The sequence below is a fragment of the Drosophila simulans genome, chromosome 2R, assembly GCF_016746395.2.
Source record: "Drosophila simulans strain w501 chromosome 2R, Prin_Dsim_3.1, whole genome shotgun sequence".
Taxonomy (NCBI): Eukaryota; Metazoa; Arthropoda; class Insecta; order Diptera; family Drosophilidae; genus Drosophila; species Drosophila simulans.
In genome coordinates, this window is record NC_052521.2 from 219,255 (window position 1) to 233,976 (window position 14,722).

At 42.2% G+C, this 14,722-nt stretch overlaps 2 protein-coding genes across 6 annotated transcripts in view; both read right to left on the reverse strand.

Annotated features, from left to right (window-relative positions):
• Positions 1-1,279: 1,279 nt before the first annotated feature.
• On the reverse strand, positions 1,280-1,825 carry LOC123327153. The gene has a single exon (XM_044922753.1). The coding sequence runs from the start codon at positions 1,823-1,825 to the stop codon at positions 1,280-1,282; it is 546 nt and encodes a 181-aa protein (XP_044778688.1).
• Positions 1,826-11,259: 9,434 nt separating this feature from the next.
• Positions 11,260-14,722, reverse strand: part of LOC27207654 (dipeptidyl peptidase 4) — a 125,920-nt gene continuing 122,457 nt past the window's right edge. For 3 of the 5 annotated variants that reach the window (XM_039292701.2, XM_039292702.2, XM_039292703.2), the window contains 4 exons: positions 12,191-12,376; positions 11,977-12,134; positions 11,685-11,890; positions 11,260-11,632 (listed from right to left, as the gene is read on the reverse strand). In XM_039292701.2, coding sequence (XP_039148635.1) covers positions 11,489-11,632; positions 11,685-11,890; positions 11,977-12,134; positions 12,191-12,376 — 694 coding nt within the window. In that variant the 3' untranslated portion in view covers positions 11,260-11,488. Of the gene's footprint in view, positions 11,633-11,684; positions 11,891-11,976; positions 12,135-12,190; positions 12,377-14,722 lie in introns of those variants that run through there. The other 2 variants (XM_039292704.1, XM_039292706.2) reach the window with 2 other exon arrangements.

The window sequence follows — 14,722 nt, forward strand, 5'->3', positions numbered from 1 at the left end:
ATAAATGTCACGGACGAATAGCAGTGCCTGATTTTTGTTTGACTTCGTCTCAATCGAAAATGTGGATGATGACTCTGCCCAACTGTTCATCTTCGCAGCTTGAAGTGTTTAATTTTGGCCCTAGACCCAGTTGAAGCACATTATCTAATATAACGAAGGACTGCATATCAAATCCTTCATTGGCTGGTTCAAACAGTGATTTTGTAATTGCGTGTAATGTGTTTTCTTTTCTCTCTTATTTATCTTTTGGCCGCGAATGCTTTATCTTAAGCGAAGGCTTAATATAAATTGTTGCATACGCGGCTTTTATTTGTTGTGAAAACTGCTTGCAACATGCCTTTTTAGCTTACCAAAGAAGGCTAACAACAATGTAAATGCTCTTTAAGATGTTTTTACTAATATTAACCCAGTCTCTGTTAATACTTCATAGTTCTTTCTTTTGATAATACATATATCGAATTCGCATAAGTTAAGTACTGTGTTTAGCTATTGAGCTTTTTCAATAGCTGTTGCGAATAATAAAAAGCCGAAGAAAGTTTGTTTATTTTACGACACTGTTTATTTTGCGAATTATTTACGGCAGATAGGGCCGACAAAGAGCTATATCGAATGCACAAGTTTAGTCTTTTCCGAAACACGAAGAAGTGGCAATTGGCGGGACAGACAGCCGAAATGAAGCGCCCAAGCTACGTACGTAGATAACAAAAAGAACAAGGAAATGAGCGCCGTACAGATAAATGCGTGCGAGAACAGCGGTTTGCACTATGGGCATCGCAACTGCTACCACTGACTAATTCGGCTTACAATATTAAAGAGTATGAAATTAGTCTACTGCACAGTTTTGGCGGCTGCATGACCCAACATCCTCCCCCCGTTGGAAGCTTGGCTTCCAACAGAGTCCTCAAGGAGAAGCAGACACAGACGCGGTCCTCAATTCTGCAACTCGAACGACGCCGTCTCTGCCAGGAATCAACTGCATGACTCTCGCCAAAGGCCATCTCATTGAGGGTAGATTCTCGTCCTTAACAAGAACGACGTTGTCCACGGCTACGCCAGGCTTTAAGGTGCGCCACTTGAAGCGCTGCTGAAGCAACGTCAAGTACTCTTCCTTCAATCGCGACCAAAATATTTGCTAAAGAAAGGAGATGCGCTGCCAAGAGTCAAGCCGATTATAGTTTAGGCCCGTAATATTGCTCGTCAAATGACAAGGGCGGACCACCATTGAGAAAATGCGCCGGAGTGAGGACGTCCAGATCGGCAGAGTTCTCTGAAATGGGAACTAAAGGTCTGGAGTTAATAACTGCCGAGATGTGGCAGAGGACACCAGCGTCCTCAGCACGTCGAAGGTCAGAACCGCAGTACACACAGAGCGGTAGAAATGATTTTTGGCCGTTTTCACCGCTGCTTCCCAAAGTCCACCGAAATGGGGCGACCGTGGAGGGATGAGCCGCCAGGCAATCGTCTCCGAAAGGCAAAAATTCTGAACGGAGCCTCGATGCTCGCTGCTGTGAAATAACCTTCGAAGTTCCATAAGTTCATTTTTGGCGCCGACAAAGTTGGTGGCGTTGTCTGACCAAATTTGCTTCGGCTTCCGCCGGGTGCATATGAACCTCTTGAGTCCGCACAGAAACGCAACTGTCGAGAGATCCTTGATCATCTCCAGATGCACTGCCTTGGTTGCAAAGCATATAAATACGCAGACGTAGCATTTAACCGCGGGCTTATTGCGAGTATCCGACTTGTGAAAGAAGGGTACACAGAAGTCTATACCAGCAATCTCAACAGCGTGAGATCCTTCCAAGCGCTCCTTGGGAAGGTCCGCCATTATGTGCTCTATCAGCCGCGGCTTAATCCGAAAACATCTGATGCACCTGTTCACGGCCTTGGTAACCGTCTTCCTCCCCCCAATAGGCCAATATTGGGATCGAATTGCACCCAGAAGAGCTCGAGGTTCGGAACGCATATTGCTTTCATTGTAATGCGAAATAATTGCCAGAGTCACCGGATGGGACCTTGGAAGGATTTTCGGGTGGCGGCCATCAAAGTCCAATGACGAATTCCGGAGGCGACCGCCTACTCTAAGAAGTCCAAATTGATCCAGGAACGGCGAGAGCGAGGATATGAGACTAGACGAGGAAACTCTTCCCATCGTTTTTAGGGACTGCAGGTCCTTCCATAACTGCGCGAGCTGCACCAACCGCAGCATCATATGAGTACCCTCTTGAATGTGTGCGACAATGAGCCCAGGATGACAAATTCCATTACAAAATTTGTAAATGTATGCAAACACTCGTTGCAGTGAGGGGTAAGAATTTCCAAATTTGGAGCTAGCCATTACATCCACGCACTGGGACTTTACGATGAACACACTTCGACGAAGCTCAAGCACCGGTTTGTCAGGACAAACAACTGTTGGCCAATCTCTTTCAGGCTCCGTAAGATAGGTGGGTCCATGCGCCCAGAGTGACGATTCGCTAAGCTCAGACGGCAGGGATCCTCTGGATAAGATGTCCGCCGGATTTAACGCTGTTGGAGCATAAGGCCAAGCCGTGACATCTGTCAGCCCTTGAATGGCAGCAAACCTATTTGCCACAAATATGTTTTCCTTGCTGGCTGAAGAGGGAACGCGTGAAGCTATTAAGGCGCTACTGCAAGGACGCGCGCAGCCTCCAGACACAACCCAGCCCAGACGAGTTTTTTGAAGCAGGGGCAGTCCTGGCAACAACTTTATCTGACCTACGCACAGCAGCTCATAAAACAGGCTAGCTCCTATTAACATGTCAACACGCTGAGCTTTATGAAATTTCGGGTCGGCGAGCTGCAGGTTTTCTGGAATCTTCCAGTCCCCAATGTCCACATTAGAACTTGGCTGGCGATTCGTGATATTGGGAGCGACAACTGCTGTTATGCTCGTTGAGAAATCCGAAGTGACAGACCGAATCGCAATTCCTACCGAGAATCCATCAGTCGCGAAATTGGAATCCCCGATTCCAGTGACGGAGCCGGACGACCTCGACCTCTTAAGTTGCAATTGATTTGCAAACCGAGAGGTGAACAAGTGCAGTTGAGAGCCAGAATCTAACAAGGCCCTGCTGGGAACGAACAGTCCCGATCGATTCTGCACTGGAACGGTTGCAGTGGCTAGCAGCACAAGGTCACTACCGAGATCCTGGGCAATTAGAGTAGAAGAAGTCGAAAGCGGGGCAGAAGGCTCAGTGTGGGAGCTTGAAGACACCGGAACATGTGGCTGCGAGGAAGGCGGACCATTTAGATGGAGCAGCGTATGATGCCTGATTCCACAGGTGCGGCAGCGGCTCGAGCTGCATTGCCGTAGCTGATGACCTGCCTTTAGGCAAAGTGCTAGTCTCTTTGCCTCGCGCAGACGATCTACTGGCGCTAAGTCTCTAAATTGCTGGCAATAATATATGGCATGCTCTGCACTATGGCAAAGCATGCAACCAAGAGAATTTTGGGTGGTAGCAACTAGCGTCGATCGATTTCTGCCCCCCTGAACGCCTGGCGCATAGGTTGCCATGGCGTAATCCACGGCCTCCAAAATCCTACATCGCTGTTCCAGGAATGCAGCCATCGATTCCCACGACGGAATAAGGTTGGCAAAGACCGGATCCTCCAAGCGCTCCTCCCACTTAGCTTGGCTCGCCGCATCCAGCTTTTGCAGCAGCACTTGAACTATTATGCAGCCAGCGATTTGCTCAGTGGTGCCCAAACCCTTCAACGCACGAATGTGAGCGTTAAACTTGTCCGACAATTCCCGAAGCGATGCCACTGAACCATTCCGTACTACCTTTAAACCCAGAATCTCGGTGATGTGCGCCTGAAAAACGAGACGCCGATTATCAAACCTTTTTTGAAGCAACTCTAAAGCCGCTTCGTAATTGCTGTTTGAAATCTCCAATGATCGGATAGTTTCCAGCGCTGAATCCCTCAAACATGACCGCAGATGTTGAAATTTCTCAATGTTGGAGAGGTCCGGATGGCTGTCGATTATGCTCGTGAACACGGAGTAAAAATCCGCCCAGTTTGCGTAGCCTCCGCCAAACGTTGGCAGCTGCACAGGCGGCAACGGCATCGGCCTCGGCCGCGGCTGCGTTTGAGGACCACTACACTGGTGGGGCACAACACCTTCCGCAAGCGTTGAGTGCGGCGCGAAATGCACATTGCGTTTGGCTATTTCCGCGCGCACACTAGCCTTGAATTCAACGATGAATTCATCGAAAGACTCGCTCATTTCACTGCCAATTTCGTCGAAATCCAATTCCTCCAGTTCTGTATGCAGAACATTGAAGGCACTTTGCAGCTCATCAATCTGCTCCAGCCTCACCGTAAGAGTGGGTTCGTCGTATCCGCTTAGCGTCTGATTAGACAACGACGTTTGTAGCCTCTGCAACCTGCTGAACAGCGCATTGGCTTTGCGCATTAAAAATGTCACCCTGTTTTTGTCACCTTCAGCGGGCATAGCAACAAATCGCCTTTAATTCGGTTCAGCGGGAAGATGAGCATATGTAATGCTAGCTCGCTTAAACACAGCCACTATCAACGAAATCACCACTCACTTGTCCAACCGATTGCGATTTAATGTATTTATATTTATTTATAAACGGGATAAGTGCATTAATTAATGCATGCAAATTAACACTATCACGTTGGGGTCACCAATGTTTAGCTATTGAGCTTTTTCAATAGCTGTTGCGAATAATAAAAAGCCGAAGAAAGTTTGTTTATTTTACGACACTGTTTTTTTTGCGAATTGTTTACGGCAGCTAGGGCCTACAAAGAGCTATATCGAATGCACAAGTTTAGTATTTTCCGAAACACGAAGAATTGGCAATTGGCGGGACAGACAGGCGCTGCGCCCAAGCTTAACGTAGGTAGATAACAAAAAGAACAAGGAAATGAGCGCCGTACAGATAAATGCGTGCGAGAACAGCGGTTTGCACTATGGGCATCGCAACTGCTACCACTGACTAATTCGGCTTACAATATTAAAGAGTATGAGATTAGTCTACTGCACAGTTTTGGCGGCTACATGACCCAACATACTGTAAGTAGTACTAGTATTAGTAATTGTATATAAGTATAGTAGTATAAGCCCCATTGAAATATTAGAATGTAAGAACTTATTATGAGAGTGGCGAATGTAACTTGTATATACACACGTGATGAATAAATGAACAGTCAGTCGTCGCTCTGTGCGTGCAAAACAAACTTAAAAGTAGTGGCACAAAAATCGAATTGATTAAAAGAGTTGAAAATATTAAATTTGAGTGGTAGGCGTATGAAAAAAATAAAACAGCAATGAAAAAAATGAACGCCACAGAACAAACCTGTAAAATGGACAGGGATGAAAACAACGACAACGGCCAAGAGCAACGTAGCGAAAACGAGACAGCAAGAGGCAGCGACAACGACGGCGACACGATGACGGCGACGTTTGCACATTAATACAAAGGAATGCAAGAAACAGAAGGTTTTCGAAAAGTAACGGGATCTTGTGAAATGAATGTCAACAACAAAAATGAGATCGAGCAATGTTCTGAGAGGCAGATGGTGAGCGCCAGCAACAATGAGTCCAACAAATGTTTCGCTATCCCGATGGCTAGCAACAATGATCCTGAGATGCAAATGGCTGGCAACAATGAGCCGAAACAATGTTTTGGAAACCAAATGATGCGCAACAACGTAACTATGCAAGGCGGCGATGTGTTTGAACTGGAAAATGAGTTGAAAATATTGAAGCGGCAAAATGAGATCGACCAGTTAAAAATCAACAACAACAACGAAGTGACGACACAGACTCAGGCATTTCTTTCAAAATTTTAAAGGAGATCGTTAAGGTATATGATGGCGGAAACAATTTCAATGTTTGGCTATCTAAACTTTTGAATGTCCAGAAAAATTTCAAGGCCGGTGATAATATGATGCATGCGCTGATTCACTTTAAAGATAAGGGCGATGCTGAAATATGGCTGTATTCAAGCACAAGCGCTACCATGGAGACAGCGGATAAAATGTTAAGCCACCTGGAGAAAATGTTCGTAATGTCCAAAGTGTCAAAGTTGAATATGCAGCTGAAGCTACAGAACTGCGTCTGGATCAAAGGTGAGGAGTTCTCAATGAGAAGTGGCAGCTGGCGGATAATTTAGCACTGGCAGAAGATGAATTTTTGGAATATGCCATTGACGGCATACGCGATGTCAATCTACGCAATCTGGCCAAGTCGCGTTCGTTCAAGACCGGATTGGAGCTTTTGGAGGCATTCCGAAATGTTGAGTTGGGCTACGTTCCTAAGCCCAAGTTACCAGAAGACCGTAAAGCAGAAGATTATCAGAAGCCACGAGGTAATGCAGAGTGCTACAATTGCCACAGTCGGGGCCACCTAGCCAGAGAGTGCCGCAAGCCTTAGAGACAAGATACAAGAAGTCGAAGGGCGGAGACAACGATTATGTACGTTATATTGAATAAATAAAATATAAAATGTGAAATAAAGCTAAATTTAGAAGAAGACAAGCCGTTTAGTTTTTCGCCAAGGCGTCTGTCATATGTAGAGAAAGAAAAATTACAAGAAATGCTTGATGATTATACAACATTTACCACGCCACTAGGACAGTATGAGTTCACAAGAAAGCTTTTTGGGCTGACAAATGTTCCGTCTGTTTTTCAAAGGTTCATCAACAAAGAATTTGATTATGATGATTAGGGAAAAGAAAGTGATAGTTTATCTCGATGACAAAATGATAGCGACAAAGACCATAGAAGATCACCAAGCCATATTAAAAAAAAGTATTTGAGCGATTAGTTAAAAACAAATTAGAGCTGCGAATCGATAAATGTAAATTTAAGTGAGGTGAAATTTTTAGGATATTTAATATCAGAAAAGGGTATTAAAGCAGATGACGACGGTGTTCAAGCAATTGAAAATTTTCCCATGCTACAAAAAGTTCATGATGTTCAAAGTTTTTTGGGGATGTGCTCGTATTTCAGAAGAATTATACAGAATTTTTCAACAATAGCAAAGCCACTCCACGATTTGACAAGGAAAGATAAAAAGTTTGAGCTTGGCGCAGCGCAATTAGAAGCATTTGATGAATTAAAAAGCAAGCTGTTAAAAACGCCTATTTTGGCATTGTACGACCAACGACCATTGTTTCAGACAGATGGACATGTTTTACATCAGATATGTTCGAAGAATTTTTGGAACCAAGAAACATTAAACATATCAAAATTGCAAGGGCACACCACAAGCAAATAGACAAGTTGAACGAATAAATAAAGACCTAGAACCCATGATTAGTAAGGTCGTAGATGTAGAAAAAACGTACAGTGGCATAAAGTTTTGGAAGTAAAGTATGCTATGAATAATACAAAGCACAGAAGCATAAATGAGCACCCAAGTATAATGCTGTTTGAGTAAATCAAAAAGGAAAAATGCTAAATTGTTTAAAAGATAATGTATTGGAGTCAAGGCTAGAAAGAAAAGAAATTAATTTAGAGAAAATTAGAAAAAATGCAGAAGTTTCACAGGAAGAAGTACAGAACTATAACAAGAAATATGTTGACGCTAAACGACTAGAATCAAATAAATGCACATTAGCAGACTAATGGTCAAGAATTTTGATTCAACAGTTGGAGCGCCTAGGAAATTAATAACCAAATATAAAGGCCCCTATGAAATCGCCAAAGTACTAGATAATGATAGGTATTGTATCAAAGATGTGAAAGGTTTTCAGTTGACGCAAAAACCATACGATGGAATATGGTCCAGAAGACGCTATAAAATTACTCTTTAGCATGCCAAATCCTCTCTGGCAGTGTGAGAGCTGTGCAGTGAACAATGATTCGCACACCAGGACTGATGAGTTGATGGATGAAATTCAACAACTAATATGTCTTTATCTAATGTTAAAATCGAAATATGAAATCGCCTTCCCTGAGCTGTTTCTATCATCGATTAACGTCAACATGACCCATGATAAAAAGATAAAGGAAAGTACTAGCCCAATACCAACTACAAGTCATCGAGCCAGCCCCTTATTGGATCATGAGTCCGAAGTGCGTCACAAACGGCTTAACGGGTTCATAAACGGCTCAACACCAAGAAAAGGCATATTAAGGCATTGGCGCCTTCTTGGGACCATTTTGTTGTTCTCCCTAGTAAGCGGTTTCTGCATATTGGCAAGTTTAAGGTAAAAAAAAGGCGGAGGCAGTGATAATTTTGCCTCGGATAAAGTGTAAATTAGGGTGGACTTAATTACTTGCAATCCCTTAACTAAAAAAAAAACAAAAAATTTTAAAACTTTAAAGTTAATCATCTTTAAACGGTTATAAGAAGAAGAGGCCTTCTGACTTGACGGTTGTTCATTTTCCAAGAAGATCCATTACGGACCTCTACTCTCAGCAAGGCGACACTGGCTTTGACATCACCTTTTGGATGAAAGTTGTCTTCTATTCGGATTACTGCTCCGATTCCAACAAATAATTTTAACGATCAGCAGTTTGTACTTATGTACGCAGACGATGTAAAATTATATCTCCAAGGTGAGGCCATTTCTTGCCATTTTGACTTATGACCTTTTGTCGTGTCAACCAAATACACACGACTTACACTCTAAGGGGATGCTATTTGGTCAGAATAAGACAAGCTGATGATTTTGGTGTTCTTCTGGACCCTAAACTAAAACCATATTTCGACTATGGTCAATAAGGTCAGGGGTGTGCTTGGTGAAAAGGTGGTCAACAAAATTTGATGAAAACCTTATTCATTTCGCTAGTCCGTCCGATTCTTAGGTATCGATCATCTGTATGGAAGCCACAGAGTCTCTTCAGACGCTGGAGAAGAATCATATGGTTTCAAATAAATGAACCAAACTACGTTCCTTGCGGTCTTGGGTCGTCTGCGTCCCTGCACTTGGTCGCACACAGAATACACGAGCGAGCGCATTGCAGAGACCTGGTCATCCAACGCCGTGTCGGCGAATTCGTCCGGGATTTCCAAAGCCAGTCTTCTCACCTCATCCACAAATGGGCGCCAGCGTGCAGCGGAGAAGTTCCAGGATGGCACAGGAGCAAAGCTCTCAACTGTGTTTGCTGGGTCTCGCGTAACCACAACATTGATAATCTTGTGATCATTAAGATCCCATTCATCCACCCTCCAGTCGTACGTAGACCACGTAGACGATGCATCGTCGGCGAGCGCCACATCGATATCACTACGTGCGTAGAGAGTCTAGAATGTGATCGCGTCACACAGTATATTAAACACTCCGTTTCAACATCCTTAAATACAGTCAGAATGCAGATCACCCCGTAAGTAGATAGCTGATCCCTCATCACGAAGGATACTGCGTTCGCGTCGGGACCAAGGATGCGTTCGCGTCGGGATAGGCGTGCGGCTGGCTAGCAGCAGCACCGCATCCAAGTACTGTTCGAGTCCGGTATTGAATTGGCAGTACACGGAGCAAAGGAAAATTGAGCCAAAACTTCCAGTAACGCTCACGCATACTCCAAACTCGGCGGCAAGCGGCTGTATCGGCATGCAGATGGATTCCGTGCTGTCCACGAAGACGCCTGTCCGAAAACACACGCATCCCGGATGGGATGATGACCCTGCACTGGGAAACTTTGTGGTTAAATCCAAGGCACCTATGGCAAGCTTAACTGTGGACGAGCGACCGGCAACGGTAACTGAACCACTTGGAATAGACCCGTCCGGTTTGGTCAAGGACACCTTTTCGTCAACCTCAAGCGTCAGGTTAGCTCTTGCGCCATTGGTGACTGACCACGGTTTCGTCTCCAGGTGCATTGCCTTCTTGAAATTGTTGGCGTACAATTCCTCTATTCCTTCGCGACGATCTTCTTTATCTCGCGCACCGATGGGGAAGGGGCGACCTTCTTTCGGACCTGCTCAGCAATCTGCTTCCCAGATGTGTTCGGTCGCCGTACATCAATACCGCCGACCATATGTCAACGGGCTTCCTAGCCCGGCGGGCGGCGGAAGGAGCGAAAGCGGGTGTGGGAGCCTCGAGATCCATACCTCCACGCACCACAGCGGCCTTGACTCCGAGCTGGATGCTCGAAATCCCGGCCAGCAGGAGGCGTGCCGCCAGCAACAAGGTCCCATGATGCGCATCTACTCGTGCCGGGGGCGGCGGCAGGGGCGGGATCAGCAGGCCTGTCTTCCAGGACCTCTGCCTCGTGTGGACTTCTTCGAGGCACTGCTGGCGCTCAAGGTACCCGCGCTGCTGTCGCTCTCCATCGGACTTACTCCGCTGGTGGCTCCTCCTTCCTGCGATCCAATCCACAAGCCACCGGTCTGGCAGCACTGAACCTTCCCAAAACACAGACCGTAGCACCTATAAGCTGTTTGCTGGTAGCGCAGCTTTTCAAAAGCTGACCCAAAAGCTCGCCTTTCAACACGTGCTTTTCGGAATGTAAAATTTGCAATAATTAATTGCAATTAATTTTCAAACTACAGGCTTTTTACTTGCGAAAACACTAACACCACTTAAGCAGAGTACTTATCCCTAGTTTCCTTAGTTCCCTTTCCAAGCAAGGAAAATTTAGTTCTTCGCAGTCTGAACACGAGCGTATCGAAAACACGTAAAAGCGTATACTAGATTCGTGGAAAAGTATGTAACAGTCAGAAGGAAGCGCTTAAACTATGTATATATATTCTTGATCAGAATCAATAGCCGAGTCGATCTGGCCCTGTTCGTCCGTATGAACGTCAATATCTCAGGAACTACAAAAGCTTAAAGGTTGAGATTCATCATACATATTGTAGAGAATAGACGCAGCGCAATTTGACCCATGTTGCCACGGCCACTCCAACGGCCATAAACCGCCCAAAAATACAACGCGCACACGAATTCTGTATACTCGAATAGAGGCAATCAATCCTGAGATCTCGACATTTATACGGACGGACAGTCGGACAGGGTCCAACTATAAAAGCTAGAAGGTTAAGATTTAAGCATACAGATTCTAGAGACATAGACGCAACATATGTTGCCATACCCACTCTTACGCCTACAAACCACCCTAAGCTGCCTCGTCCAAATTTTTGAATACACATACACTAGTTGAGTAACGGGTATCTGAAAGTCGGTGATCTCGATTTAACTGACCTGGGTTTCCATTAGTTTCCAATACCATTATCGGAAGTATATTTTTATTATAGAAGAAATTCAAAAAACAAACTTAATATTTTTATCCAATTAAGTTGGTGATTGGACTTAAGAGTTGTGTGAAAATTTAGCATCATTTTTATATTTAAAATTAAAGTCATACATTAAAATTTAAGAAAGTAGCACACACGGCAAACCCATATTCATTTATGGTATTTTGATTTTTGTAACCATTTCATGGACTTTATATATACATTAACAATAAATCTTCGAACAAAATAAACAAAGCAAAATGTTTAATGCGAAAAGTTTTTAATATTTACACGTTATTCAAATAAAATTTTTTATTCAGCTGGGACTATGCTGTTATCAACTTCTGGTTTTGTATCATCCGGATCCAAGCTTAAGCATTCTGCAAAATATTGCTCCATTGAAGAATACACATGTTCGAGTACACCACTTAAGTCATGGCCTTCATCTGCATAAGTCTAAAAAAACATATATAATATAATGTATGTATTGCCAGTATTTTTTTTTTACCTGATATCGAAAGAGAATATTGGCGCTTGTCAAAGATTTCGCTAATTGCACTCCATGGACGAAGGGAGCTGTGGTATCTGCTAGGCCATGAATCAAAAAGTATGAATTGGACTTTATTAGACGGGCCCTTTGGGTAGCATCAGCCTCAACATAGCCTTTGAAATTTTCAGCAGGCAGGCCCAATATACGCTCAGTAAATGCTGAATCTATTAGGAGAGTTATTGATAATTTAGAAAAGTATTTTTAGAATTACAGATAAAATGTCCCTTAGATTATCATTGTAAGTACTAACTTGAATAGAGCCAGTCTGCAGTAGGAGACACTGCGATTCCACATTTAAATACGTCCTGTTGCGTACCGAGAGCCATTGAGGTTACATAACCTCCATAACCCCACCCCCACATACCTACTCTAGTTTCATCTAAGAAGCCTATTGTGTCCAGCAAATACCTAAAATAGTATAATTTATAAACAAATTGTAAGAGTAAAATTACAAAAGAACTCACCCTATAACAGAAATTTGATCTAAAACTTCTACTCCTCCTAAATGACGATATAGTGTTTTTTTACTTTGACCCTTGGACCCTCGTACATCTAGGCGGATATACACAACATCATTTCTTGATGACATGTATGTACCCCAGTCGATTTTAAACTTTTCAGAAACTGATTCTGAACCGGGGCGTCCATTGCTGAAATAAAATCAATCAAGCTTAGTTAATAGTTATTTAAATTTAACACAGTCTTATTCGAATACTTGTTACAATGTTATTTTTTTTGAGCGCGCGTGACCCACAGCCACTCTTCGCGCCCAACCAACTAAAGGGCGCCGCCGTGTATCTTACGGCTTACTAAAAATGAGATAATTTATATAAAAAGAGAGAATACTAAGTCGAGAAAAACGGGCTGCTTAACCTTGTAGGCTAAACTAGCATAAACATAACTTTTTGGCATACTCAATGAAGACGACAGACAAAATATTGAACAGATTTTATCCATATCACAAAACACTGTGGTACCAAAGACACTAGATTAACAAGATGCGTAACGGCCATACATTGGTTTGGCACTATGCAGCCACTTTTTTGGTGAAGGCCAAATTTGCTCTCTTTCCGCTCGCTCGAGAGCATAAGAAATCTAAAAATAGAATTTGCTTGCTTGTGTGAGTAAAAACAAGAGACGAGAACGCGTATATGTGTGCGTGTTGTGCTAGAAGACGATTTTCGGGACGAAATCAATTCTGATTATTCTGAATTATTTAAGTATCGCTCATTTTTTTTTATTTATGAGATAGAATGCTGAGCTTAGCTTGCTTTTTTTGTCTATCAGCTATCATCATAGTCCACTTGCAATGCTTAAAACGCAAAACTTGTATAAGTGTGCACTTAATGCATTGCTCATCAATAAATTTTTTTATACCCAGTTGTTTTTGACTATTTTTAAAAATATTTGCAAAAACTTTAATGTGTATTTTGCAAATATTAAAAAAAAATAGACGGTGCCTTTAATTTCCCAAAGTCCGAGGCACGAAGAGCGGACACAAGCACTGCCTTATTAATTTTTCTCGCGTCGCAAGTTGAATGACAAGTATTCTTATATAAAGTCATTTTCGAAATTTATTTTGTGATCTACATAGATTCGGCTATTACTATTTCTAAGCTTTATTTAAATAATAATAACGTTAAGGCAATGCAAAACAAGAATTTTTCACATGGTGTCAATTGATAAAAAATAATATAGATTTAAAGTCAACGAACTTCTAAGGTGAAGGACATATTTTGTCAAATTTACAATGCATGAGCATACGTGTGCACACATTATAAATACCCACTCAAAGCCTATAGAAAAAGAACGAAAGAATTGGTCTTTTAATATTAACCATTGAGCATTTTACTGAATATACCGAAGACGTTAAAATGAGTCCACAAATTACACATTGCACTGTGGTCCAGAATTCGTTTTTTTTGGCATAAAGTCTAAAAATTGAGCTACAGACTTGAAACTTTGTACATTTTGTTGTTAAATCACAAATAGTTTGCACACAAAAAAAAATGACAAAGCCTTAGTTGAATGGGTTGTTGGCGAATTTAAATTAAATGATATTACTTTTGAGGAGAAAGCTAAAATCGCTAAGCAAATCAGAAGCTTTCGCGTATATATAATGAAAAATATGGCTAAATGTAACCGTACAATTGAAGCATTTAAAAAAAAAAACATTCCAGTTGGTTTTCATCCACGATGATGGTTGTCGTGGACCAAAACAACAACCAAGTCGCTTCAAGCTGTCTAATGGGACAACCTCGAATTTCTTACAGTGATGCAGTGATGCAGCTCAAAAGAAAAATAACAACGGATCTGGCTAATATTGAAGAAAATAATAAAAGTCTTCTTGTCCATGCAGCATCAATTTCAGCCAAAATCTTATCGTGTTAATAATTAAACGGACGCATTTTACCGATCCATGGATTTATCGGATCCTTTACTTTCAAGTCTAAATATAAACAAAAAATCGTCTCAAAACAAAAAAAATCGATTTGCCGAAAGAAGTCATCAATCTTTTAAATGCACCAACTGTAGAACATATTAATAATGAACATTTTTTGGGAAGCGATGATAGCGACTCGGATTCGGATCACGTGATCCATTTTCTATGCATTTGGACGTAGACAATTTGGATTAATATAATAGTATAATTATATGTATATTAAATAGATACATAAGAAAAATTCAGCTTTATTAAGAAAAAGAAATAATCATGCCAAATCTACTCCTTAACTTTATATCCTAATATGGGCGGCGTGAGTGGTCGTTTTCCGATTTACTTGAAATTTCATGTACGTATTTTAAGTGTCAAATGCACAAATTCACAATGCACAAATGCAGCTCTCTAGCTTTATTATTTGACTTTATGCCAATAAAAAGGAGTCTGGCCCAGTGTGCATTGATGTGGTTTAGGCGTCTTAGTAGGCGTGGTTAAAATATTTTCGGCATATCGATATAAACATTTGCAAGTATAAAAAATATAATCCGATCCGAGT